This window comes from Fukomys damarensis, unplaced genomic scaffold, assembly GCF_012274545.1.
Source record: "Fukomys damarensis isolate Sample0158 unplaced genomic scaffold, DMR_v1.0_HiC HiC_scaffold_5, whole genome shotgun sequence".
NCBI lineage: Eukaryota > Metazoa > Chordata > Mammalia > Rodentia > Bathyergidae > Fukomys > Fukomys damarensis.
In genome coordinates this window covers 43,502,842-43,529,609 of record NW_022900917.1, presented here as the reverse complement: position 1 = coordinate 43,529,609, position 26,768 = coordinate 43,502,842, and the positions used below count along the sequence as shown (strand labels likewise).

Below are 26,768 nucleotides of genomic sequence, written 5' to 3'. Positions count from 1 at the left end.
AAAAAAAAAAAAAAAAATTATTTTCTAAACAGTGGATGGAAAAATAAAAATAGGCGGAATTATTTAAAATCAGATAACAATTTGTATCACTAAGTCGTCAAGGCAACTGAATATACCTACATGTTCTGGGCAAAGTATTTTTGGAATGTTTTATCTTGTCTGAGTACCCTGAATAGGAATATTCTATTTAATAAAGCTATGTAAATAATACAAGTACATAATCTCTAAGATAGTATCCTTCTCACCAAACTTGAAAATTACAACAGCAAAATGTTTATACCTCTAAAAATTTAGAGACAAAACCCAGAAGACCTATGTTTCTGACGAGACATTTAGTCAAATACTCCCGCCATCTTTCATAAAGAATTTGGAAGCAACTTTCAAGACAATGTGCATTGGTACAATGTAAGTACGGCCAATAAGAGGCAAAGTAAGATTTAAAATCACATGGAAATTCTGCTGATGGTTAAAATGTTTCAGTGTCATGGTAATCAGAAAGAAGAAGGAAGTCTTGACAGAAAATGTGAAGTACTAATTTTTTTTTTTTTTTGGTATGGAGGTTCAAACTCAGGTTCTTGTGCTTGCGAGGCAGGTGGCAGAACCACTGAGCTAATTGTTTATGCATCTAGGTATGGGATCCCAAAAGATAGGCGTAAAAAGCACATTGTTTTCAGGTATCCAAAATAAAGAATACTGAACATTTTTGCCATGGTGGGACTTCAGAAGTATTGTAAAACATAATTTTTTTTCTTCTTTTGATATCTTTTATGAAATATTCTACTCTTTAATTTTATTCACATATGCTTACATGAAGCTGTGTTTAGTGTTTGAATCATATAAAGCTGGTTGTTACTGATGAAAATTAATATAAACACACAAAATAGTATTCTAAATACACCCCAAATTTTTAAAAAATTCACTTACTTAAATAGAAAAGGTAGCTTAAGCATTAATAGTGATAGAACATAAATGTGTTAAGAACCCCTGAATTTAAACTTCAAAAGCAATTAAGAATGACAAAAATTAGTTTTAAGAAATTTCTTTAAAGTTACCTGTATTCATTATAAGTGATGTCACTTGTTATAGTTTACATGGTTCTTAGTTATAAATCACCTGGGACCAAGATACAAGTTCAATTTTCTAAGAGGAACTTGTAAGCTATTTTACCACTGCAGGCTGCACATCAGCACATGATACCAAGTCTGACAACAAACGGTCTTGAGAACAACCAGTTGCTACTACCAGACTGGCCCCAAGTATATGTTTTGTGGACAGGAGCATCTTGCCCTAAAGGCAAAACACTGCTTTCAAGATATGGCTGCCTAACTGATATGTGTTCAGAAACGTTTCAACAATTCTGTGTAGTTTAAAATGCCACAAGTGGGTTGGGGATTTAGCTCCATGGTTCCAATGCCTACCTTGCAAGTGCAAGGTCCCCAGTACCAAAAAAAAAAAAAAAAAAAAAAAAAAAAAAACCACAGACACAAGTACATATATGTATGTACATGAACAGAAGGCACAGCTACATACTATGGTGCTTATTTGCTTATAAAAAGAAGTATCTTTAAAAGTATAGCCTTTGAAAAATAAAGGTATGCAAATCTAGATTATAAATTCTATGATTTGGTTTAAATTTTTTTTTTTTTTTTGGTACTGGGGACCGAACTCAGGTCCTTGCGCTTGCGCAACAGGTGGAACCACTGAGCTAAATCCCTGGCCCCTAAATGCTATGATTTGAACTAAAAAAATAAGGCTAAAAACTCTGAAATAATGATATCTAAATAAATATTTATCTGTAGACTGCCCTACAAAACTACAGGAAAAAAGTGATCAAGCTAGATAATGAAAACTCTGGCTTTGACTATAATGCCAACACGTCAAATAAAACACAATGATAAATAACCAGCTACATCTGTGGTACATTCATAGTTGTTCAACTCGTGTTTAAAACGAGTGAATTTATACACAATCCTTTCTCCTTATGTTAGCACACACTTTTTTTTTGAGACAGGGTCTCACTATGTAGTTGAGACTGACCTGGAACTCACTATGTAGCCCAGGCTGGTCTTGAACTCACAGCGATCCTCCTGCCTCAACCTCCCAAGGGCTGGAATTACAGGCATGTGCCATCACGACCAACAATTAGCATATACTTTTCATATTACCTTGTGTGAAAATGCAACAAAAAAATCCTTATACAATCAAGTTTAATCTCAAACTGCAAATATTTTCCTTCTTTTAGTTGTGACTGTATTGCAGTTACGTGTAAGCAGAGTATTTCTCTTTTAGAGATTTGCACTAAATGTACTAAAACACATACAGATGAAATTACTTATGTTATGTTCAAAATTATCTGGGGGAAAGAAAGGCTGTAGATAAAACAAAATGTGCTATAAACTGGTAACTGTAAAGGGTGGACAATGGGTACCATAATTTTCCCTATACTGTTCAAGTTTGAAACATTAAAAAAAAAAAAAGACAGTTTATGTATAGGGGTTTTCTATGTTGTGACAAGTACATAAAAAAGACCTGTCACTATCATTTGAGATTAAAATTTATCTTCAGCTTTATACAACAGTTTAAACTATATAGAGGTTTTTTTTTTTTTCTTTTTTTTTTTTGGTACCAGGGTCAAACTCAGGTTCCTGTGATTGCAAGGCAGGCAGCAGAGCTTTATACAACCGTTACTCATGAGAGTAACAAATATAAATTATTATAGATAGTTTTAATTAGAATTACTACTAGAAATTACTTTTGTAAGATGTACACCACCTTTAATATACCAATTTTACAATTAGTTTAATTACAAATAATAAAACTTCCAAGTAGCACTTAATGAACTCAAAAGAACATGTATAATTTTTATACTTCAATTTGACGTAAAAAAAAAAAAATACCTGTGGACTGTGAAGGTCGGTGGTCAACATTATAATTGAGTAAGCCAAAACATAAGCAGTATCTGCACTGGCAAAAAGAGTTTGTCTGAAAAAATATATGTATTACGTTATAAACTTTATGGTTTTATACACAATTTCATTTAAGTTTCTAAAATCTCAACACACTCTTTTATGAGTGCCTATTATACAGAATACTGGGTTTCATTTTAGCATATTCATACATGAACACGACAAACTTTGATTATTTTCATTCGTATTGTCTTTTTTCCCTGACCCCAATTTTCTTTTCCAAATGTTTCTCTTCTACTTTTATGTAATCTGTAATTTAAAAATCTGTTTTTAAAAGATTCTAAATATGTGAAAAAATTCTGAGTCTGGCTTATTTTCCTTAATATGAAGATTTACAATAAACATCCATTTTCCTGCAAATAACATATTGTTGCTCTTTGTAGCTGAATAATATTCTACTGTTTATGTATACATTTTCTTTAACCATTTATCTCAGGACTTAGATATAGAATCTTTATGTATTTGTCATGTCACTTCCAGATTGCAGACAATGTAAATTCTCTGTGGGGAGGGGATTATGTTCTAGTATTTTTTAAAACTCTTATGCTTCTTAGCAGTGTTATGGATATAGCTGACAATCAAGAATCATCTGAAACCCAGTAATTTGTAAAATTATTAGGCACTAATAAAAAAAGAAAAGAAAAAAAAATCATCTGAATCTTACCCTTGATTGCATTCTAGGTATCTTGCAGCAAATTTTTCCATTAATCGATCTATTTTTTGAGCTTCTCCTGGAAGACGAAATCCTTCCAAAAACATACGAAGGGCTGAAACGAAGTCTTTTCCTGAAAAGTCATGTTGGTCCACATATGCATACATGACTTCTTTGTTAAATTTATCATTATCACCCAGGAATTCACCCACTTGAGTCTAAAGTAAAAACAGATAGAAATTGGCATTTCAATGGCATGTTACATTTGCCAGCCACTTAAAAAGCATTAATATCTGTAAGATGCACAGGTTTTTGACAAGGCTAATAATTTCAAACAGAAAGTTAAATGTTACTTGTACCAAATATATTTATTGTGAAAAAAACAAGACATTTTGATTCCAGAAAATGTGTAAACCAAATTTATATACTTATGTAAATATACATTATATATGTAAATTAAGCTATTGTTTATTACCTTTTCAAGAAAAGATTTTAAAGGGGTTGTTTTATTAACTTAAAAGGAACTGTACAAAAAAGAATAAAATAAATGGTATTCTTTTACAATATAGTTTTGTTACTATTAATTTTATAAAATATTGGTAGTTTCATACAATGTTTTCATATATATAGAGATTTTGATAATATCCATCTCCCCAAATAAATGATATTCTTACAGAGTCTAATCTTTCTTCTTGATGTAAGAATTGGGCAATATCTTCAGGTGTGGTGCCAAGCATCCCTTGTTCTTGGAGGTACTGTATTCCTCTCTTTGGTTTCTTATTAAATCTAGATGAATAAGAACATTTAAAAAAAAAACATTGCTTTTCTTGAAAAGAAGGTCTTAAACTCAGAAAACAGGAGCATATTTAATGTAATCAATACATGAAGTATAAAAATATTACATTGTATCAAGTTTTCTTCTTAGAAAATAGTCTCAAATAGAAAGCTTCCCTTAATGCTGATATGCATCACTTCACTTTTTCTTGCAGTATAGTGTATTTTGGGTCCACATCAATAATGATCAACTAGACAATTAGAAAGTAATTGCCACAGAGTAGACAAACTTTGAGTAAAGACATGAATACTAAATATCTCATACTTTAAATATAGTATATATTATTCTTAATTCTCAAGGAGCCTTGGCTCATTAGTCCAAATCAATGAAGACCAGCAAACAGCCTTTCTCAGAACAGCTCAACTTCATCTCATCCACCCTTCTTTCAACTGCTCCCATACATCCCCTAAATGTAATGTAGTTGAAGTTGATAGAGACCAATCCTCTGCATGCCCTTTACTGGCTCCATTAACAGGGGAACTCTCCTCCATGCTTAAAAAACCAAGTCAAATGTCAATTAGTGCTTACAAATCATTTACTTCTTACTTCTATTATACTTTGGTTTCTCATCACCTGTCACTGTACTGCCACAAGTTCTTAAATGGCTTATCTCTCTCTTGTTTTACTCACATTCTAGTCCATGTTTCAGACCACCGGCAAAGTCCAAAACAAAAATCTGATGATACTACCCATGTGCTTAAACACTTTACCAGCACGCCAGTGACAACAGGAGCAAGACAGTTCCTTTCGTGAAGAATAAGGCTTCGGTAATCTACCTTCAACTCAAGGTTCTCATCTCACCTTTTGCCACTCCCCTTCCACCTTGTCCTGGAATACTCAACAAGAGTCTTCAAATGTCCTTTCTCTCCTCTGGTTCTGGAGCATGTCATTCTCTGGAATGTCCTTCCCTGTTCTGTCCTAATGATTCCCCTGTTAAGTTCCAACTCAACCACACCATATTAGGATTATTAAAAATGAACATTTTCGCCAGGCTACTGGCTCATGCATAGGATCCCAACACTTGGGAGGCTGAGGAAGGAGGATCGCTGTGAATTTGAGACCAGCCTGGGCTATATAGTGAGTTCCAGGTCTGAGATCCTGTCTCAAAAAACCAAAAAAAAAACAAAAAAAAAGAACATTTTCACTGAGATAAATACAATCCTGTTTCTAAAAACTCTAACTCTAGGTCTGGGGATTTAGCTAAGTTGTTACACTGCCTGCCTTACAAGCGCAAAGTCCTGAGTTGGATCCCCAGTACAAAACAAAAACAAAAACCAAAAAAACTCTAAGAGAAGAAAACCCAATTTTTAAAATGCGACAAAAACATATATTTAAAAGTAAGAATATGACACAGCAAAAGAGGTGATTAATAACTGAGATGGTTATAATATATTTCTGGATAAATGTTTCTGGAACTGATTACATCTTTTATAAGAAAAAAAAAACAAAAAAACCCAAAAAATATCCTGGTTGTAAAGGAAGCCACAGCACTATATACAAAACTGTAAAACAGCATGATATAACAATGAACAAATTCACAATGAGGCGAAACACAGAAATGGTGAAGAATAAAGCTTAGAATCCAACAACTTCAAATCTGAAGTATTATCTGCTGTAACAAGAAAACTTTGCTTTATTCTCTAAAAGCAAGATAAGGGAGAAACAGAAGCAAACTCACTCAAGAGAAATTATCTTAATTAAACTTGCAAAGAACCTGGAATATGAACAAGATCAAAGAAAAATAACTCAACTAAAAAGTTGTACTAATCAAGACAAGAAGTAGTGATGGTTTGACTTGTAAGAATAGCTTGTAAAAGAGGGAGAAAATAGAATGAATTGCCAAGATATTCAGGAATAAAATCAACAGATCATAGTGACAAATTAGATTCAAAGGTGAGAAGAAAATCTAAGCTAACACTCATTCTAGTTTATAAATTTAGAAGCATGCTAAGGTCATTAGCCTAAATATTAAATTCAGAAACAAGCAGATTTTGTTTACTTTAGTTTCTGGTAGTACTCAGCAGCTGAACAGAGACTAATCAATTTTGTTACAGAACAGATGAGGGTAAGAAACTGCAATATCCAGCGGAGATTCCAAAAGACAAGCACAGATGAATCTGGATCTCAGTAGAGGTATTTATTTCAAAAATAACACTTGGGAGTTGTGAGATATTAGCACATAAACAGGTGAGGCCATGGAAGAAAACCTGATCATGTATCTTTAGGAAAAGATACAAAGTAAGAAAAGGGCTAAGGACAAAACCCTGGGATGCTAAGATGTATGCAGGACAAAAACAACCTAAACAGGTTTAGAGGACAATGTCAGAAAGGCAGGAGGAAAACAGGATACAGTGGTGTCATGAAAGGAAGAGTTGTATAGGATATACTGGAACACAACTCCATGAAAGCATTCTTTTTAATGGCTACATGAACACAAAATCAAGTTCAGGGGCTGAAAGAACTGAAAGATACAGGGCTCCTCTTTGAAGCACTGTGACTATTACCTTACTCCTCAAGTTCTTCACGTATACTTATCATACCTTGGCAGCACTTTTTTTTTTTTTTATAGATGTTACAATATTATTTTAAAAAATATTTTGGCTATATTTAGATTATATTGTATATAATCTTGAATATGGGAACCAGCGTCTTCCAGGTGCTTGGCACAGAGTTCCAAGCTCCCAGAATCTTGCATTTTTGCCACTTTTTCCATATTAACACTACAAAAAGATACCTGAACAGTCAGTAAAAGGCAAGTCTAAAATATCAGAAAAAAAAGCTTTAAAGCATAAGTCCCAAACCAAGTAAACATACAAGGGGATTTTTAAAAATAGTTTACAGTTGCTAGATTTGTGATAAAAGACTAGCAATTTCATTCTTTCTTAATGTTTCTCTGAAAGAAGAGAGGGCAATAAAGAAGGAGGAAGGTGCAATAGTGGAATGATGGCATTCACACTGAAAATAGTCCAGGAACCAGACTGTATCATAAAACTTAGCAAAAAAGAAAAAAGAAAAAAAGGAAGAAAGAGGAAAACAAAAGATTTTATAAGATCAGGTTCTGGCACATAACCACGTTGGAAAGGGGAATGATTACCTTATCAACATATAAAAATGAAATAAATAACAAGAATACATCACTATATCACTAATAGCAGTAGTACACTTTAACCCAAATGGTGGAAACATAAAACCTAGAAAGAAGCAATGCTTAAATGCTTCAAAATTTCATATTTTAAACTTTTTCCACTGTCATCTGATTAGGAAATATAATGAAAGATTTCATAAATGAGTTAAATGAATAATGAACTGCACAGATGATGTTCATCAACAACATACAACATATGGGGGCCTGGCATTAAAAGCATTGTTCTGGTTCTAGGAATATGACAGACATACTTCTTGCTCTTAGGAAGGTTTGGAGACTAAGAGAGAATTCAGCAAATTTGAAGGCTACCACAGATATGACCCAAATGATGCTGATAACTAAAGAACATAGTTGATTCGTCCTAAGTTTTCCAAGAATAATCAGTTTCACAAATTTTTCACTACTTACCTGACCCAAACCCACCTCCAATATGAAGTTTTAGACAAAACCCTGCCAGGAAAACTCAGTCCTACTGAGAATCAACTATGTTCTTTAGTTATCAGCATCATTTGGGTCATATCTGTGGTATTGGCTGTTGCAGCAGGAACCACAAGGCCTGGGACAGTAAGTAGCTTCAATTTTTTTTGTCCACCAAGTACCTATCTTTCCAATAAGATTCCCTCTTCCATCTCTAGTGGGCTTTTAAAAGGATTAATTTATTCACCCAACAAATATTTTTGAATGTATCCTTTATACAAGTTTATAGGCAGCACCAAGACATCTGAAAAGAGTGTTTGGGCTAGACTGAAATGAAGAAGGGGAGCTGAATAAAGAGTCCTTAGAATTCTTGAATCCAAGAAAATTACCTCCTATTTTACTTCTTGAAAAATGGTAATAAAGTAACTAGGAAAGGAATATTCAGTAATGTTTCTTCTAAAAATCTGACACTTACAAATCTATCCCTTGTTCTATTATTTCTTTTTGTTGCTTTAGGACCTCAAATTGTTCTGGATTATCAGTGCCAGACATCTGTGTACTGTAGCTGCCTATTCCTGATGATGATGTTGACTCCAGGGAGTTTAAACTTCCATATCTGTTTATTGTCTCAGGGTGTTTGATTTCACTCATCTCTTGGTCTGAGGGTTTCTCCTGACCTGTAAGAAGAGAAATTGATACAGTATATTATAATAGTTACCTCCTTATCCATAGGAGATACATTCAAAGATACTTAGTGTATGCCTAAAACCTTTAATGTGTGTGTGTGTGTGTGTGTGTGTGTGTGTGTGTGTGTATTTCCTATACATATAGTCCTGTGATAACATTTCATTTATAAATTAGGCACAGTAAGAAATCCATAACAGTATTTAATGAACACAGCAACCTCAGCAAATGATTACTTTTCTTTCCTTACTGAGATTTTCTTTCACCTTTTCACTTGAAGGAAGCACTGTATGACCTCTTGTTGGCACATCCCACTTGCCAGTAACACTGCCCTTATGCTTTGAGGCCACTATTAAGTAAATAAGAGTTGCTTGAATATAAACATTTTAATTCCATGATAGTTTATCTGATAGTTAAGATTTAAGTGAGTAATGGGTAGGTAGTGTATATAGCACAGATACACTGGAAAAGGGCTAATTCATAACCTAGACAAGATGGAGAGAGATGCTTTGAGACTTCATCGTAGTACTTAAATCAGTGGGGAAATTAAAATTTATGAATTATATCTGGGATTTTCCATTAACAGCTTTAGACTGCAACTGACTGCAGATCATCAAACCATGTCAAGTAAAGCCATAGGTAAGAGGGGACACTACTATATTCTGTCAAAGAAATAAACAACACATTGAGACAAAGTATTTCAATGTTAGATACCTACTTAAAGCAAACAAAGTATGAGGTGCTATAATAAACAATACACTTTTATACTAAGACCACAAAATATTGAAACAGTGTGATCTTAAAAGGCAGCATGGTTTAAGAAACAAAACCTCACAGTGTATATACAGTTTGCACATATCAGGACTTTTTTTGTCAGTTGCAGTGCTCTGAATCCATCAGTTTTTCTCTTGGCTCATGCTTCAGTGGGGAATAGTTCTCCCTCAAAGGACTCTTAACAAAAGTATAGCCCTGAAGCTTTGAGTTTTTCTCCGACAGTAAACATCAAACACAGATAAACAACTCAACCTTCTTAAAACATAATGGGTATATTGCTAGGATAACTAAATTTAAAAGCTAAACTAATTTCAGCTGGAAATGGTGGCACATGCCTATAATCCCAGCTATGTGAGAGGTAGGACAGTGAATTTGAGGCCAGCCTGCAAAATATGAGATGTCATCTCAAAAATAAAAAACCCTAAATTGGGAATAATTTTTTAAGTTGTGTGTGTGTGTGTTTTTTTTTTGCGGGGGGGGGCGGCTTTTTTTTGGTACCAAGAATAAAACAAAGTCTTTGTAAATAAGGAAGGGTAAAGTGGGAAAGAGGGAGCAGGGGAATGGGGAAAAAATAAGAACCAAGATATATCATGTAAAGATATGAGATCCAATGATAAATGTAACTGTACTGTTTGCCTTAAATGTACCAATAAACTTAATGGAAAAAAAAAAGAATAAAACTTAGGGTCTTGAACTTGTTAGGCTAGGGTGCCACCACTGAGCTACCTTCCTGGCCCTAAATTGGGAATAGTTTAAAGCTAGTTATAGTATTTGAATCATAAGGAATGCTTTTAACAGTTAAATAAACATGTCATGAAACTAATGTCATCTATAACTACCCTCCAAAATAGTTTTTCTTAAAATGTTGAAGAATTTTAAGAAGTATAACTCAAAATGCTACCTTACCAAGAGTTGTCTGAGAGTTGGGATTCACATATTGATCCTTACTCCACTCAACCATACATTTCAAAATCGACACTAAGCATTCTAAACCTTTCTTCCTCAGGCTCAATTCCTATAATTCATAAATAAAATAAAAACAAAAAAGATCCTTTAAGGAAAATACATGCATGTTCTTTGGTAGTTGAAATTTGAAATATTTTAAATTTCTTACCTGAACATTACTCATACCAAGTTCTTGACTGCCCCTTCCTTGAGCAATTTTTGATAGATCATTTACTAGTCTTTCAAATATATTTGCAGCATTTAAATCACAGTCATAGTTTACATAAATATCCACTACACTCTGAGCATCTGTAACAATATATTAATTTTAACAAAACACATCTAATATTATTTAACCTTTGAAATAACTCATAATAAAAGATAAAAAAGGAGGATAATTTCAAATACCTGCACAAATCCTTGTTAGTGTCTGAATAACCATCCATTTGTGATCAAATGAGCTAGTAGAAGTTTCCAAAATATATAGGAAAATTTCTTTAAAGAACACCTGTGATGGAGGGGTAAAGGGGTAAAGGGAGGGCAGGGGTATGGGGAAAAAACAAGAACCAAGATATATTACGTAAAGATACAAGATCCCAATGATAAATGTTAATTGTATTTGCTTAAAATGTACCATTAAACTTACTGGTGGTGGTGGGGAGAACACCTGTGATGGAGGAAATTTCTGTTTAAAACAGTTAAGAATTTGGATGTGTGATTACTTTTTACATATCTCAAACTGTATAAAGGAGATCAGCAACCAAGCTCCTCTGGAGTTCATTTCTATATGAGTCTATCTCCAAAATCTCAGGACTGAAATAACTGGAGAGTGACTTAAATCTGCCCTTGTAATACCAGCCCTGTGCTTTACCTTGCTGTTCTGTTTGCCATCACACAGTTGTTACAATCAAAACATGAAAAGTTTTGTAATTCCTTGGGGCAATCATTTCTTGAATAAATATAATTCATGCTTCAGTTTATCTCTTCAAAGGGCATAAATTATACTCTGTTCAAAACATTTTTCAGATATTCTAGTTCAGGGCAACCTTAACCATAATCATTCCCAGATTTAAATGTAACTTATACTCTAAAGAAACAAACAAAATGTATTTCTTATATGTTGGTACGAGTTACAAATGGGAAAATCTTTACTGCCTAAAATAATATACAAGCTTTTCTCACTTTTCTTTCAAGCATAAAGGAGTTAACCTAACGAAGTACAATTCAATTCAACAGCTAAGAATTTTCAGATTTTGGAAAAGAGTGACCTAAAAAGCGGTAACTAACAAAATAGCATACTAGCATTTCATATATATACATATATATATATATACATATATGCGCATGCGCGCACACGCGCACACACACACACACACACACACACACACACACACAATGAAAACAGACACAGCAACATTTGTAAGATGACTGAATTCTCCTTCCCAAGGGTTAGGTGTTCTTATAATGTGCTTTTCTTTTCACAAAACTCAATACAATTGTATGTTTGTATTACTAAAAGCTTCACCATCACTGATCTATGGACCTTGAAGCTCTACGAAGCTAGGGACCAGGTCTGCCTGTCTTTTTTTTTTTTTTTTTTTTTTTTTTGAGACAGATCTCACTATGTGGTCCAGGCTGGGCTGGGACTTACTATGCAGCCCAGGCTGGTCTCAAACTCATAATTCTCCTGCTCCAGTCTCCCAAGTAAGAAAACCACCACTCCTGGCTCAGGGACCAGGCTTTTCTTCCTAAGCATTGTATCTACATTGCATGGCGCATAAGTAGGCATTTAATAAAATATTTATGCCCATATAGTCACATTTCTCAAACAATACAACAAGTCACCTGAGTGCAGCAGCAAACTCGCAGGAGTGCAATGAGAATTTCTGAGGAAAAATTCAGCAAGAAATATATCTGCTGGATACCTTGAAAACTTATTCATAGTTACAATTAGATCACACTACCATCCTTTCAGTGACATCATTATCTTTACAAACCTGGGTGTTTTCAATTGCTATGATAAACAATAAGTCTATATAAGAAAACAAGGAAGAATAGCAAGACAAGAGGTACTGTCCAATCTGATTCAAGTCTAAGAAGTTGTACCATGTCGAAGAGGTACATATAACCCAGAAGTAATGCATTGTGGCTAAGAATAAAATGAAAACATTTTCTTTTAATTTTTATGTACTATTTTTAAAGTGGATACTAGCTTAAATTGTGTAACCATAACTGCTTAATAAATGAAGTTGATAGGTATTTCTTTCTATTGGGCATCATGAAAAGATTAGAGACCCTAATAGTGCCATGAATTACAGGTGGAACTTTGGTTTTGCTTTGTGTGTGTGCTTTCACAAGTGTTTATGTAGGGGGTGTTATAGATTGAGCCCAGAACCTTGCTAGGCAAATATTCTTCCAGTGAGCTATACCCTTAGCTCTTTTTTATTTTACTTTGAGACAGGGTCTTCCTAAGCTGCCCATGGTAGCCTCAAAATTGTAATCCTCTTGGAGTAGCTGGGATGATGACAGGTGTGTGCCACCATGCCTGGGTTCTCATTTACAGTATAAATTTCAAATATAGATTTGAAGAGATGGGAAAAAAAACCAAACTTCTGCTACTATATATGGTGTATCACACTGTACTAACAAGCAAGTAGCTATCATTGTAATATACATGCCTAAAAATAGGAATTTAACAAAAAAAATCAAACTTTTAATGATTTCTTGAACACATAATATGTACATGTAGAATAACTATCATAAGCAAACTGTCTTTATAAAATAGATGTTTTCTTAAAAAGTTGTATATAAATTTCTGAAATAATTCAATGCACACTCAAAAATCACACTATAAAAATGAATAATCTCAAAGTAATTCTTCATGTAACAACAATTTTAATTTTGTTTTGCAAGTTTCAGTTTTAATGTGTTTTTGCCAAGTGGAACAAAACTCATCTTGAATTTGAATATGTTTAATAATATTTTGAAAAGTATTCTTATAGCTCATTATTTGCTTTATCTCCCCTTGGGTGATAATGGACAATGAAATAAACCCAATTTTTTTTTTTTTGAAAAAGCAGAACATTATTATAACAATTTTGTAATGAGAATCTACCACCTATGAGTCATTAGGAAATTTCTTAAAGACTATCTTCTTTTAAATTCATTTTTACAGAAAAAATAATAATCACAACTTATTTTTATGATACTTAGTTCTATATGAATTTGCAACACAGCCTACCAAGTAATTACAATGAGTCTCAGTGTTCAAAAATCCGTAAGTGGCTGCACAAAGACCTTCAACATTTTCTGTCAATTTAAATGTCTCATCATCAAATGAAAAACTTCTAGGTTTATAGAAAAATTTTAAAAGTCTGTTTTAAAGACTCTTATAGTTCATAAAGACAATGGAAAAAACTATCTAAATGAGGCACCTGTTCCCTAAATGCTTAGTATTATTTTCATAAGACATATAGCAAACTTCTACATCTTGACAATGTACAGGCACCAGAAGTTGTTTATGGTTCAAAAATATGACCAAAGTTTGAAAATGCTTTACTTAAAATATGAAGTCATTCTGTTTCATTCCCATAAAAAGTTCTAAATGATTTTGATAAGATATTAGAGAGCATTAATAAAATAGGATGATTAGTTTGATCATCAAAAATTGTGAAAAAATAATTTCTTTCTTCTGAGCTAATTTATTAGCCTTGCATTGGGATTACATATGAAGTTAAAAATTAAAATGCAACCTGTATACACAGTATATTCAACATAGAATTAAGGTTTAAAACTGACATAAAAGTGGGTATTTCTAAAATAAATAATTTCTCAGTCAAAAATATTTTAATAAATAGTGAGCTGAAAAAAGCATCTAAATCAGCAAATCATAAAGCACTGCTTTAAAGTACTGAATTATCTGAACATGGAAACAAAAGACCACGAACTGATATAATACGTGTAAAATAATTGGAAGATTCTCCAACTTAGTTTTGCTAAATCTCTGCAAAAATTTTAGAATCACATGACTACTATTGTATTTCCAAAGATGTGGGAGAAAACTTTAAGAATAAATATACAAATAAATATTATAAAACAGGTACAAAGAAAAAGTTAACTTTTTCAAATATTCTAAATACAATCCCCAAAATGGTATTTTTATGAAGTACTTAATATTTAAATGATGTAAAACCATGTAGACTCAGTAAATATTTGGAACTTTCTTTAAAAGATAGCCAAATTCATTACCATAAACCATATACTGTATACAATGGCAAAGCTATTGTGAAGATGAAATTAGTTCAAGAGAGCTAGAACCACTCATTCCATTAGTGTAAGTTCCATGAAGGCAGGATCAGTGTCTTCACCTTGATTTCTCAGGGCTTAATACTTCACAAAACACCTACTTGCTGAATAGATGACTTAAAAAAAGAAGTACAGGAGAATACACAAAGATTATTTCACATTCTGGAATATTTTCCAGCATGTCAATGATAGCTGATTTAACAGGAAACAAGTGAAATATCCAATAGCACCCTAAACTTTAATGCCTAAATACAGAACATACCTCAATTTGCATCTTCAGATGTGTCTTGAAATTTGACAACAAAGTAAGAAATATGGAAAGAGAAAGCTCAAAAACCTCTGGAACAGATGATACTCCATTTTTTGAGAGTGCAACACAGAGATACTGCTTAATAGCATTAATAAACATCTCATTTGTTCTGAAAACAGGTCCTGCATTCTGTAGAATGGATAGAAGTAACTGCAATGAAAGAATCTTGGATCGTAATTCATGAGACCTAAAATGTAAAAAAGAAGGCAAGGTATATGGACAAGTTTAGCATTATGGGAATAATAGTTTAATTCTGGTACCACATTTTTCACAAACTTTTTAAATGGGAAGGAACAGAAAAACTCAACAACATGACAAAAAAAAGACGGTGTATGAAAAAAGCATAGTCTTTAAAAGAAGGTGATTCCTTTCTAATACAAAACTTCACAAACTTTTCAAATGGGGAAAAAATTCATTAATATTTCACATCAACTTACTTTTCCAGTGGAATAAATAATTTGAAGATACATGTTTTGCTTCTTTCTTTTACAATTATATATCTTATTAGAAATCACCATAAACTTTCTTGAATTAAATGCTATCTTTAGTATATAATAGTTTCAATGTAATTTTTCCTAGTTATCCTACTCAAAAATCCTAAGCACCAATAAAAATTTGAATGTGTTAACAAGTTATAGCACTATTTCAAACAATGTCTCACTGACTAACGTTCCTTTTCTTTTGAAATGAGTACAGGCTTCTAGAATATTTAAAAAATTATTTTATAATGACAAATTGAAAAATGTTTAGCTTAAAATTTTAATTTAGTTTTCTGATCAATATTGTCATTTTTATTATTATCTAGAATTTTAATTATTAGATTTACAAATATAATTTTTATCCCATTAAAAAGGGTCAACAGACCAAGGAGATTGATCAGAAGCAATATTCAAAGGGAGGCCACAAATGCTCTAGCACTTTTTTTTTTTTAAAGAAAACTTTATCCCAAATACTGTACTCAGTCACATTTATAGTGTTGGAAACTTCACTGCTCTTTATTTCCAACTTAAAATTTTCATGGCTATAATTATCAATTATTTCAAGGATCTAAGTAAATCTAGCAAGGGATACTTCATTTCATGTAAATTGGTAACACAAAAAAGAAAACACACTACTTTTTTTGAAACAAAATTGGAGTCAATAATATCATAGCTCCTTATTACATAGTCATGTTTCCAAGATGGCTATTACTTTGAGTCTAAGATTATGAGTAGCAAATCCATCAGTACAAAAAGGGGGGGAAATGCTTAAATGAATTAAGTTAAATTAAGGACTTTCAAATTCTAGTCTTCACATTCTAAAATTCCAAGGCTTACTTACACAAAAGTAGTACTTCCAAGTCTAACTCGATGTGTCTCTTTTTTGGCTCAATTCCTATAGTAATTAAATACTCAGCTTGCCATTCTCTAACATCTGAGTTTTTGTTTTATTTTTGTATACCCAGCACCTAACAAAATTCTTTGAACACAGTATGTACCCCCCAAATTAAATGATTTATTCTTGTGTTCAGTCATTTATTAAGTACCTGCCATGTATAAAATACCAGTAAGGGCTGGGGATTTAGCTCAGTGGCACTGCACGATCAAGGTCCTGAGTTTGATCCCTGGTACAAACAAAAACAAAAACAAAAACAAAAACCCCTAATAAAGAAAAGGTCAAATGACTATCTTATGATTTATTTATTTATTTTGGTTTCTGAGACAGGGTCTCACCATATATGTAGTTCAAGCTGGTCTTAAACTCATTATGTAGCCGAGGCTGGCCTTGGACTAGCTTTAAGTGATTCTACTGCCTCAGGCTCCCATCTACTAAAAATAAATTGTACTTTTCATAGACAAACGAGGCTGGAAATTCATGCCTACAGCTTTTCATCGGGGTAGTTTGAAATCATGATTCAAATTTAAAGAATAGTTCCTGGATATCATCTTAGCAAAATCAGAAAACATAAAGAGAAGCAAAGACAAAAAGAAAATTATGTAACAATAAAAACTCGATGAATTGGACAAAAAAAAATTCAAGATTTAACAAAAAAATTTTTTTCTTTTGGAAAAAGAACAGCTCCTAAAATTTTACCTTTCAGCCTTCCTAACAGTTTAATAACTCTAACTGGGAAGTCAAGAAAGCCTTCAGACAAACTTCCCTAATACTTGGTTTAAACTCACTAAATGTAAGGATTAACTAATCTACATTTTTCCTCAAAATAATCCTCCTTCCCTGTGGTACTGGGGATTGGACCTTTGAGTGAGCTACATATTCAGTCATTTGTTCTTTTTTTATTTTGAGACAAAGCCTAACAAAATTGTTAAATTGCCCAGGCTGGGCACTAATCGATGATCCATGATTCTCCTCCCTTAGATTCCCAGACTACTGGGATTACAGAAATGTACCATCATGCATAGTTAACACTGTAGCGTTTTTAAAAACTGAAGTTATTTTGTTTACATCTCCCTCCATCTCAATATCGTTTTTTTTGTTTTTTGTTTTTTGTTTGTTTTTTTTTTTTTTTGAGACAGGGTCTCACTATGTAGTTGAGACTGATCTGGAACTCATTATGTAGCCCAGGCTGGTCTCGAACTCACAGCAATCCTCATGCCTCAGGATGCCAATTGCTGGGATTAGAAGCATGCGCCACCATGCCCGGCCTTCAATATCCTTTTCTTAAAGTTACTCTATCCAAGGATTCTTTCCCCAGGAAGTTCTCATGTTACATTTTACTGCAACATTAGAGAGGCAGACTACTCTTAAAACTCAAAAGTTTAACTGCAAGCAGTAACTGGTCACACTTGGAAGACCTTTTTATGACTCACAGAAATGACATTTCTTTAGGGTTTGAACTAAAATACAAGAGCTGATCAAAAGATTTGGTGTGTCTAAATGAAAAAAAGTATTACAATGAAAGACACGTGGTCATTAGTCCCTTTCAAAATACTCCCAACTCACTTTAACCACATTTATTTCATCACTGCTGTCATTTTCTGAAGCAGTTCTGGAAGTCCTCTTTCATGAGTGATTTTATGAGATATGATAAAAAATACAGTGAAGGCTGCTGCCAACTGCCATCTGATGAAAATGCAGGTTTGTAAAAATAGTAAATTGTGTCCTCATCTACCTTATTCACACCAGGTCTGGCACTGTGAATCTTCTTGCTCTTACCCAAAGTCAAAATCACCAGGAATGGTAATGTTTTCTACTGATTCAGGACATCAAAGTAGCCATGATGGCACAAGTAAAGACACTAATTAAAGTGAACTTCCAGAACTGCTTCAGAAAGTGCTAAGAATGACGTGCTAAGTGTAATGACAGGGGAAGAGCTTAATGGTAATGAGTCTTTATTGTAGTAATTTTTAAAATATTAACATTCACTGTAGTTTTTTACATCACACTTAGATTTGATTGGAATTAGACAAATAACGCCTATCTCCCTACAGAGAAAGGCATCTCCTTCAGTATTCAGTCAGACCTTAATACAAACATATTGTCTTTCATTATGAGCTATTTATGGAAAAAAATTTACATTTATTTATTCACTCAGTAATGTTAACTGAGCACCTAGTATATACTGGGCACTATTTATTATGCTATCCTGTCATTTGGGAAAGTGTAAGGTACCTACTCCAGCAGGTTTGGAACTGTTTTTCAATACCACATTTTCTCCCCTCATAAATGCTAGGTTGATTTATAAACACTGCTCTGAGAAGTTACACAGCTTGTTCATAATCAGAAGTCATCTAACTCAGAACATACTGTACATAGCAATTAGAAGCCATCATGGCAGAAGAAAACAACAATACCTTTTTTTTTTTCCTTTTTTTGCAATACTGGTGGACTGTACTCAGGGATACTCTACCACTGGGATACATTCCCAGCCCATTTTTAGTTTTTTAATTTTGAGATAGCATCTTGCTAAATTGCCCAGGTGTGACTAAAATGTGTCCCACTTCAGCCTCTGTGGGTGCTTGAACTACAGGGTGTGCCACCACGCACAGGTACAATTTTTTAAAATATAAAGTACCTCTCCCCAACATTTTAAAGTATGGCACAAGAACAGCAAAAGAAAATCCAAACACTTAACAGTAAGTTTCAAGCTGAAAAACTTCTATTTGTTAGCAAAACATCTATGACTTACTTTGGATCTGGTGGTCCATCTGACAGTGGTTTCATTGATAGTTTACACAATGACCTGAATACTAGAAAGGCATCCTTTTGTAAAATGTGGGAAAACTTAGCACCAGGTGAAGGTCCTGAAGAATTTCCAGATTCCTAAACAAGTTAATATACCATGAAAATAAACATATTTTCCAGGGTAAAATAATTTTAGCCGTCTAGTATATTTTACTCAATTAACTAATAGGTGGACTATTTCCCACCCCATCTACTGGAAGAGGAACTGAACGACTAATTTGCCACGTTGATTTTCTTAAATCTTATATGCCATTCTCAAACCCAGTAACAATACCTTTAAAATGCATTCTTTTAAAATAGTCCTGTCATCAAATAAATTCTTAAAATTTACCCATCTCGTACTATTATTGACAAAACATTAGCACAATGAACAAAAAAATATCCATCCAAAGGGCCTTCTAGCAGACTTTATCTTAAAAGATACAGATAAGAACGTAAAGTACAGAGGAAGGATGAAGAACTGTGACTACCACAGTACTGATTTCTTTGCAGTTCTAAACAAAAGGTAAGATGAAGTTCCCTAAATTTCTAAATGTTGTCGCCTGACACTATCATTATCCTGTAATATGTGGTAAGAATATTTCTTTATAATGTCATTTCAAAGTGGGGAAGTGGGGAGGATGTGAACATAGATGAGATACACCTTAGAGTTGGAAATGTAGGTATCAATGTATGGAGAGAACTGAGTGAATTTTATCAGTGAAGGTGGGGGTGTCTTTTCTTCCACAAACTGAAATCAGCCAGTATCATCAACCAGATTTACTACAAGATGTTGGTAGACATAAATCTGTCCGCATGCACTTAAACCCACTTATACCTGAGTATCACTGGAAGAAACAGATAACCTGTCATCAGGTAAGGACGGTGTATATGCAACAGAAATTGGTGTTCCTGGAATTCCATTTGCTTGAATGTTTTCACTGTCACTACCATCCTCCATAGTTCCAATGTTTCCATCTGTACTTGCATTTATAGTAGTCCCCTCTCCCATATCTAAAATAGTAAGAATAAAAAACATATCTAACTTGACCAAAGTGTGTTTAAAAGCATAACATTTAAAATGAAATAGTGGCAGAAAAGCAAAGTGAAATAAAGTTATGCATTGGCACAACTTAAAGGTTAGTATATTTTCTAAGTCAGGAAGTGTTTGGCATACTTGTGAAGATGATCCTTAAGTTGTTCTAGCAGTAAAACACACTCAGCCAATGAGAGGCTATCCAGAGTATGCCAAAGCAGCTTATTTTTTGGTCTACGTTAGCACTTAATTAAACTGAGTTCTGATGAATCCTAATGCCTTGAGATGTTAAAAGAAATTCCTTGAAAAATGTCTCATCATCAAGTTTGAGAGATGGTGGGAAAAAGGTTTATTGTAGCCTTTAAAGTGCGAATATGCACTGAGTACTCCAAAGGGAATACACAATTACACAATCTGTAGTATTTCCAAAATTTATTTTATCATGCGCTCCTCTGCTTTTTTTTAAAGAGTTTCTATTAGTATCTTTAGTAACATTCTTTGGAACATAGCTTGTATACAACTGGATGATTTTCACTGTCACTCTGAGTAGTAATACTTATAATTAATATAAAGTGAAACAAAATAACTTCTAGTAGAATAAAGATAATGGAAACAGTACCAAGTTCCACAACTACTCAAAGCGTAATACATTTATTACTTTAAAGAAAAAATATATATACATGTCAATGGTCACAAGTAGCTATCTGGTAGGAAACTATTCCTTACATGCAACCAATGAAAGAAACAATAAGCAGGTATGTGGAGAACACTCTGTGCTATGGGGAGCACAGACTTTGAAATATGAAAGACACGTTTCAATCATGTCTTTATCATTTAACTGGATAAGTTATTTTCTTTTTCTTTGACTCCATTTCTTCGCCAGCAACAGAGAAAATAAAGTCTATGAGGAATAACCAAAACACAAAGACACAACACATACTACGCATAAGTGATTGCTATTACTAATTTTGTTATTAACTGATTAACATCTCTTCAAGCTCTGAGTGACTTGAAGGAGTAGCAGTTTCTTGCTCCTCTACTCTGAAGTATTTTTTGCTCTTGAAATTAGAACATCCTGCAAGAGTAAGCTGGATAATACCAAAGCATGTTTTGCAATTAACAAGTTTAACATGAAAAAGTTATTCAGTACTAAAATACTAAAATACATTTGAGAAACTGGAGATCACACAAAATGAAACAGCTGCTTTGTCAGAATAACTTGTAGAGCATTATCCTAATGTTTGATACGCATGATACTATTACAGTTTTAATTATATATGTTATACTTTTAAGGAATGCTTATATACAGCAAAGAACTCCCTAGAATCACAAAAAAATTTAGTAACAGTTATCAGAAACTGAATTTCGAACAAGTCTTCAAGGCACTTGCGCTGATTTTTCTCTACGCCCAATTACATTTCGGCCTGCGACCTTTTCTCCAATCCCCTGTACAAATGATCTCCACTGTCTACTTAGCTAAGAATTAAGATTAATTTAACATAGGCCCTCTCTATCTTACACCACCACAAAGCTCCCTGACAACTCCAAAAACCTTCTCTCATTTAAGTGGGATTACTCCTTTGCATTTCTAAGCTGAATTATTTATGTGCTCTCAAATCCAACTTTTCTTCAATTCCTAGTGTTTCCTTCACGGAATGTTTTCCTTTATCATTATACTTTCAACTTTACAACTTTTAATAGTGAGCTCTTTTCTTTTTTGTTTTTCTGTTTTGTTTTGTTTTGTTTTTTTTTGAGAAATGGTCTCGCTATGTAGTCCAGGCTGGACCAGAACTCACTATGTAGCTTAGGCTGGCCTCAAACTTGAAGTGATCCTCTTGCCTCAGCCTCCTCAGTACTGGGATTATAGGTGTGCGCCACCGTGCCTGGCAAATTTAAACAACTTTATCTTCCCTGAATATGTAACAAACATATTCAAATCTATTCATTCTAAAATACTTTTTTAATTTGTACCATACTTCAGCTATATATTTTCCTCCCTTTTTTAAAATCAAGTTCTCAAAGGAAAATACAATTTTCTTTCATAAAGGCAAGATTTGTTCTCAACTACAGAGACCAAAGAAACATGAGCAAATGAGACTATATTTGGATTTGGTCTTGCACTTAAAAAAGAAAAGAAAAAAAAATAGGACTAAAAGATATATTTTGGGAAAAGTGGGAAAATTCTTAAATACATGCATATTAGATATTTCTGAAATAGTGTTAATTTTCTTAGGTGTGAAAATGAAATTATGGTTATGTATGAATAGTGCCCTTCTTTATAGAAAATATATATTGAGCTATGTATGAGGCAAAATGTTATGATGTATACAATGAATTTTCAAATGGTTCAGCAAAGATATATATGTGTGTTGTATGTGTACTAAAAGACACATAAGGCAAATGTGGCAAAACTCTGATCATTACTGAATTCAGATAAATGGCATATTCATTATATTCTCCCTTCATCTTTTTTTTAGGTTTGAAATTTTTCTAAGTAAAAAACTGCAGAAAAATGAAAGAACTTTCATGTCCTAGTCTGTATTCATCTACATTAGATGCTGGCAAACTTTTTTTTGGGGGGGGTAAATGGCCATATAACAAACATTATAAGTCTTAACAGTTTCCACTGGAACTATTCAGCTCTATTTTTTTTTCCAGCTCTACTTGTAGGTGTAGTAGCTGCCACAACAGGTAACAAATAAATGTGGTAGTGGTACAATAATACTTTATTTACAAAAATATGCAGTGGGCCCAATGTGGCACACAGGACTATAATCCTCCAAACTTTCAAATACAATATTAGATTTTTAAAGAATCTGTGGGCATGTTTTTCTTTTTCTGATTATGAGGTTTTTTTTTTTCTGATTTTCTTAATTTATATTATCAATATCAGGGTTTCTTTCTAAGTTTCTACATTTTTACTTGATAAAAATAGTTGAAGCCATAAGATTAACAGAATGACTTCCATCTATAGCACTTGCCTTGATATTTCTTTGGTTAAGAGTTCTATTTTTCCATTACACATTTCATAAACATTTCCACATGTATGGCCAACCTAAGGGTCAAAATCAGTATGTTAAAAGTAAATTGTTATTGCTGTCCCCGCCCCAAGTTATTTCTCAATATGATTTAACTCTACCAAGAATATCACCATCTATCTAATCCAGCCAGGTAGGCTCAAAAACTGGGGAACCATCTATATAAAAAACATAGCAGACCTGATACTACCTATTTTAGAAAAGCCTACTTTCAAAAGTGAACTTGGGCTGACACCTAGGATCCTGTATGTCAAAAGGGTTATTACCAGAACGGACTAGAGGCTTACAGTGTCCAGTGGTGGTGAACCTATGGCATATGTGCCACAGCAGGCTGCCTGTTATCACTGAAAGCTCTAAAAGGTTCGCCATCACTGATCTAAACTGCACAAAAAGAATGGATTACGCAGAAACAGCTTTCTAGCTAGGGATCTACAATATGAACCAATATTACTTCTGGGACTCTGAAATTTTGGCACATACCATGCAAAGGGTCTAAAGAACAACCCCCAATAAAAATCTTCGGCCTTAAGCCTCTAATAAATATTTTACAATTTGATGCTGGAAGAGTTGAGAGCATCCTGCATGACTTCACTGGGACAGAATTCTTTAAAGTATAAGCCGATTTCCTCTAGACTTTACCCAATGTACCTTTTTCCTTTGATAATCTTGCTTTGCCATAATAAATTTTAACAGAGTATGTCATGTCCTATGAGGGCTCTCAATAAATCACAAAATCTGGAGGAAATCTTGTGGATCTCTGACATACTTTTTCCTTTCTTTTCTTGACTTAGTTGAATAGTTACAAAGTATTCTTGGTTTGATACACATTATCTCACTTAACATCCATGTTTTCTTCTCTCCTTCTACCATTACTGCCCTATTCAGGCTTAGATTACTGTGGCTAGTCTCCTCCTGAACTTCCTATTTTCAAACTTAGCTGCTAGCATAGTACTGATCCTTCATGTCTTAGCTCTAAAATATTAAATGGTAATTCTGTCCTAGAATGAAGAAGGAAATTTTACGCCTGAAATTTATAATCCTCTGTGAGTTGTCTGAAAATTCTTCTATTGTATAACACAATTTATGCTATACTTCAGCCAAACCACCACTTGCCAATTTTGAAATCTAATCATTCTCTGCTGTAGACTCTGTCACATTAGGAAAACAGAGCAAGCTCAAATAAATAACCTTATGAGGAATGTTAAGATACTTTGAGAAGCAACAATAATCCAGACCCAAACCAAAATTAAGGAGGGAAAGTATAAAGATTAAAGTGGAAATCAATGAAACTGAGACTTGGGAAAAAAAATGAAGGAATCAAAGAGCTGGTTCTTTGAAAGCATAAAAAAACAGATACACCCTTGTCAGACTTACCAAGAAAAAAAGAGAAAGACTCACAGTAATGCAATTAGAAATGAAAAAGGCAAAATCACAACAGACACTGTCAAAATATAGAAGACAGTAACTACTCTGAAAAACTGTATTCTAACAAATTGGCAAATTTTGAAGAAATGGACAGGTTCCTAGACTCATATAAATTACCAAGACTCAAATATGCTGAGCAATCCAAAAACAAGCAATGAAATTGACATAATAATAAACAATCTACCAACTAAAATGGGCCCATGATCTGATGGATTCACTGCTGACTTCTACAAAACTTTTAAGGATGTTATATCACCAATACATCTCAAGCTTTTCAAAGAAATTGAAAGGTACAGAGTGCTGCCAAATTCATTTATGGAAGTCAGTATCATCCCGATAAAAAGAAAACTATAGGTCAATTTTCTTAATAAACATAGAAGCAAAAATCCTAAGCAAAATATTAGCAAACAGTACATCACACAGACATTGCATAAGAAATAACAGCAATGATCAACAAATGGGATTAAATCAAATTGAAAAGCTTCTGTATAGCAAGGGAATCAATTGAGTGAATAGTCAACCTAGGAATAGGAAAAAGAAATTTTTGCTAGGTACTCCTTAGACAGAATGAACATCTAGAATATACAGTATAAAGACCTAAAAAAAATTAAAACACCTAAAAGACCCAGTCAAGAAATGGGCAAGAGGGCTGAGGATTTAGCTCAGTGGGCCTGCCTCAGAAAAACAAAGACCTGAGTTTGATCCCTGATACAAAAAAAAAAAAAAAAAAGACACTTCACACACAAATAACTAACAAATAAATGAAAAAATGTTCAACATCTCTGGTGATTAGAGAAATGCAAATTAAAATAATGCTAAGATGACATCTTATTCCAGAAAGAATGGCAATCATAAAGAATTTAAAAAAATAACAAATGCTGGCAAGGCTGTGGTGAAAAAGGAAACTTCTTGCACTGTTGATGGGAATGTAAATTAGTACAACCATTATGGAAATCAGTATGGAGATTTCTGAAAGAACTAAAATTAGAAATTTCATATGACCCAGCTATTTGCCTTCTAGGCATCTTCCCTAAAGGGCTCAAGATATCATACTATAGCAACACATGTATTGCAATGTTTATAGCAGCACGATTCGTAACAGCTAAATCCAAGAAGCAGCCTTGTATATCCATCAACAGATGACTGGATAAAGAAAATATAGTATCCACATATAACAGAATAAGAGTTGGCTATAAAGGACAAACTTGAGACATCTGAAGGAAAATGGATGCACCTGGAATATATAATGGTGAGTGAAATAAACTGGACACACAGATTTAGATACCATATGGCATCTCTCATTTGAGTAAGGCAAAGTACAAACAAAGAGAACAAAAGAGGGTGGAAAGAAGGAGAGAAGCAGATGGGAGTTCTTACAAATGGTAAGGGGTCCAAAAGACCAAGGGTGAGGGAGAAGGGGGAGAAGATGGGGAAATAAATAAAGAAATGCCTTGTAGAGGTACCTCATAACTTCAATGTATGTAAACATTATATGCCATATACATGAGCTAAGAATAATAATATCAGTAAGAATGAAAATGGGAAAGGGAATTAGAGGAAGAGAGAGGGAGCAGGAAGGGAAGGGGATTAAAAAAGAAAATGAGCAAGGAGTATTATTTACATGTACCCACTCAAGATGACTGTAAAATGCATGTACTACAAACATGTATTAATGAAAAAAATTTTAAGAGTATTCCTATATAATGAGAGATAGCTAAATATAATAGGTCCTCTCCCCTTATTTTTGGCTTCACTTTCTGCAGCTTAGTTACCCACAGTACGGTACAATCTGAAAATATCAAAACGGAAAATGCCAGAAATAATTCTTCAGTTTTGAATTGTGTGCTACCTCAGTAGCATAATGAAATCTTTTGCCATCCCAGTACATCCTACCCAGGACAAGAACCATTTTTTTTTAACTAACATATATATCTACACTGCATATGCTACCCACCCACTACTCACTTAGTTATCAGATTCACTGTCACAATATTATAGAATTTGTGTTCAAGTAACACTCATTTTACTTATTAATGGCCCCAAAGCACAATAGCAGTGATGTTGGCAACTCAGAC

The 26,768-nt window shown here is 33.5% G+C and overlaps 1 protein-coding gene across 5 annotated transcripts in view; it reads right to left on the bottom strand.

Moving 5' to 3' along the window:
* Arfgef1 (ADP ribosylation factor guanine nucleotide exchange factor 1) overlaps positions 1 to 26,768 on the bottom strand; it is a 116,213-nt gene that overhangs the window by 44,999 nt on the left and 44,446 nt on the right. For all 5 annotated transcript variants that reach the window (XM_010611473.3, XM_010611476.2, XM_010611475.2 and 2 more), the window contains 10 exons: positions 20,033 to 20,208; positions 19,160 to 19,293; positions 14,986 to 15,220; positions 10,827 to 10,926; positions 10,588 to 10,727; positions 10,380 to 10,488; positions 8,491 to 8,692; positions 4,293 to 4,404; positions 3,631 to 3,836; positions 2,898 to 2,982 (listed from right to left, as the gene is read on the bottom strand). In XM_010611473.3, the coding sequence (XP_010609775.1) occupies positions 2,898 to 2,982; positions 3,631 to 3,836; positions 4,293 to 4,404; positions 8,491 to 8,692; positions 10,380 to 10,488; positions 10,588 to 10,727; positions 10,827 to 10,926; positions 14,986 to 15,220; positions 19,160 to 19,293; positions 20,033 to 20,208 (1,499 nt within the window). The remainder of the gene's footprint in view (positions 1 to 2,897; positions 2,983 to 3,630; positions 3,837 to 4,292; positions 4,405 to 8,490; positions 8,693 to 10,379; positions 10,489 to 10,587; positions 10,728 to 10,826; positions 10,927 to 14,985; positions 15,221 to 19,159; positions 19,294 to 20,032; positions 20,209 to 26,768) is intronic.